Genomic DNA, 2,755 nt, shown 5'->3' with positions numbered 1-2,755 from the left:
AATCGGGCTCCAAATGGGAAAAATGGCCTACGACCACGAAACGTAGCCTACGGCCACTGAGAGATAATCTATGAGACCTCTCTCTCCTCTCGGGAAGAGAAGATAGAGAAAACAGAGCCTAGTTCGCAAACCGAGGCAAGGCACGAAAGAGTCCGGAGGCAAGGCTTGCAGCCGGGACTCTGAAACTTCTGAACGAGCACAATATGCAATATCACCGAGCGCTCAATCAGTGACGTCTGAGTCTTAAGGTCGGTCAAAAATGGGGTGTCTACAGTTATCATTGATAGAATCACTCAACTTATGAATAAACATGCAACAAGAATTATTTCTGGCATAACAATTGATTTAGAGATAATTTACCTTGAATGACATGCTTTGACTACGATTTCGATTACTAGCTATTTCCTCATACTCAGCAGCATCCAGCTCCTGAAGATACTGTGGGTGAAACAATTTGGGAAGAAGATGCTGCCTAATGATTATGAGCAGAAAAAATGGCATGGGAAACAAAATCCCAGCTATTGGTATCCACGCAATGCCAAAACATAATAGAAGATATGCAATCTGGAACAGCGTGAACATAACAATATAGCTAAAAGGCACCAACTCGACAAATAAAGCATGATCTCCTTCCAAGACCCTGCCAAATATAAATTCAGCATCAAAGAAGTGATTGGTTTCTCAAACTACCAAACTCAATGAAAAACTAAACCTATAAGAACTTGAATAATAACTTACTTGTACCGCCTTTGAGGTGTAATAAAAAGCAGTAAAATTCTTTCACATAACTGGTTTCCAGGGAGGCTATCAAGAGACATGTAGGCAAAATATCACCAAAGAATTGATGTAGGAATCATCTTGATTGCGGGCATGGCAAGTAGTGATACTCCAACAAGAAGTGATTGTAAAAGATTGCTCACTCTTTGCTCATTAACCCGAATAGGCAAGTGAGCATCGATGTGCTTTTCCATATCAAGTTTACCATTTTTGCTTCCTCCATCTTCACTTTTCATGATTGCGTCCTTCAAGTTCTTCAGTTCTTTTTCTAATGCATGCTACATCAGAAACCCAAATACTACAGTTAGAAAATTCCAAAGAGGGATATTGAAGCAAATTTTTGAACAATTTTTTAATTTCTATTATTTAGTTACATAATTTGCGTACATTTGTAGTTGTGTCCATTTCTATGAACACTGCTTGCATTCTGCCATAAATTTCAGAATTGCTACTTTGTTGCTTTATGCATTCCTTGGCACTCTTTACCATCTTCTTTCTGATCAACTGCAATTGTGTCGAATTCTTTAAGATTCTACACAAATAAATTTCCAGAAAAAATAAGAAAGTTCCTTTTTTTTCCTCAACCTAACCTGCCTTTTGAGAACAACAAGGCTCTTTGTGTGCATGGGAGACTGCAGACGTACGCCATTTGAAGGAGGGAGTCCAATTAATCCACAAAGCAATGTCTGAGTTGTGGTTTCAATGAAAAGAATAGCCTCAGTCAATGTCTACAAGGATACAAAATCTTGAATGGAAGACAAAAAGACACAAAATCAACTAATATACCATAATTCCAAGCAATGAGATGTCATAGTGGTAAGCAGATGGCTTCTTGAGATTGAATTCCTTTCGTTGTGCCATTTGCGAAGCAACACTGTGGTCAAAAAAGTAAAGACCTATAATCATCACAGCAGGAATGAAGGCGGCAAAGATGTATATTGCAGGGACCTTCCCCATATCCTGCAGTTCAAGTGTGTTCAGTGCATAATTTAGTATCTAATGCTCTGAATTGGTATTTTTATCCATACAAGTTTTATCACCCTTCAAATTTTCTCAAAATCTAATTTAGGCATATAAAGGAGTATCAAACCTTGACACAAAATATGTTTTATGGAAGCAACCATAAGAGAGGATAACATCTCATTTTCGTAAAGCATGTGAGGGAACCAAAGAAAATTTAATTTCAAATTTGTCATTTGCAAGAAACAAAATTTCGTTTCTTTTCCATCACAAGAGTTAAACATAAATGAAGCAGTAGTGGAATATCGGAATTCTAATGTTTCCACTGAAATGCACAAAAACATGAATGTTTTGCAATGGTCATTTATTCTATTTCTTAAAGGTGAAGAAAACTCTTAAATTTATTAGAGAATATGAGAAACTAAACACGAGAAAAGAAATGGGAGAGGAGAAGATAAAACAAGTATGATTGAGTCATTTATTCTATTTCTTTGTTACCATGAGTGCAAAGTATTTTTTTTTTTTTTTTTCCTTTTTTCATCCCTACTACTGCTTACCCTTTAAAAAAATAAATAAATAAACAAATAGCAAATCTCTATCATTTTTAAGCCTTTAACCCTTTTGTAATATTCATCATAGACCTCAATACGTACAATTATTTAATTACTAGCGAATGATCGGTGGCTAAAGGCACTCACAACCCAAATTTAGATTCTTTGACCTAAATTTGGTTTACCAAATGTATTTTGAAACTTTTATCAAATATAGGGGTTTTATCAAATTTATGTCTTTTAACCTAAATTTAGTTTTTAACTTCTGACCTAAATTACTTAAATAAAACTTTTAAAATTTAAATTGTATTGAACTAAAATATGAGCAACACTACAATATTAAATATAAGTATAAGGTTCACGTTATATAAGTGAAACAACTCATTTTCTAGTTCTAATATAAAAGCTAATAGGGAAAACTTCACTTTATCCTCTGTAGTTTAGGTCATGTGCAGTTTACCCCTTAA

General features: G+C 34.9%; 1 protein-coding gene across 1 annotated transcript; it reads right to left on the bottom strand.

Annotated features, from left to right (window-relative positions):
* Positions 1-316: 316 nt before the first annotated feature.
* LOC114256840 (putative boron transporter 6) lies at positions 317-2,149 on the bottom strand. Its single transcript, XM_082901488.1, has 4 exons — positions 1,564-2,149; positions 1,368-1,463; positions 1,165-1,281; positions 317-1,055 (listed from the first exon to the last, which is right to left on the bottom strand). Exons 1-4 carry the CDS (start codon positions 1,732-1,734, stop codon positions 831-833), a joined length of 609 nt encoding a protein of 202 aa, XP_082757614.1. The 5' UTR covers positions 1,735-2,149; the 3' UTR covers positions 317-830.
* Positions 2,150-2,755: the final 606 nt, after the last annotated feature.

Source organism: Camellia sinensis, chromosome 13 (genome assembly GCF_055761805.1).
Source record: "Camellia sinensis isolate YWXY chromosome 13, ASM5576180v1, whole genome shotgun sequence".
NCBI classification, from domain to species: Eukaryota; Viridiplantae; Streptophyta; class Magnoliopsida; order Ericales; family Theaceae; genus Camellia; species Camellia sinensis.
Note: the sequence above shows the minus strand (reverse complement) of the source record. Positions and strands in the feature narration are given on the sequence as shown.

Bases quoted from the DNA above. Each gene is read 5' to 3' on its own strand.
- LOC114256840 (XM_082901488.1), bottom strand. From the start codon at position 1,734: ATGGGGAAGGTCCCTGCAATATACATCTTTGCCGCCTTCATTCCTGCT. The intron at 1,464-1,563 runs GTATATTAGTTG...ACCACAACTCAG, and splicing joins TCTCATTGCTTGGAATTATG to ACATTGCTTTGTGGATTAAT. The intron at 1,282-1,367 runs GTTAGGTTGAGG...ACACAATTGCAG, and splicing joins TTGTTGTTCTCAAAAGGCAG to TTGATCAGAAAGAAGATGGT.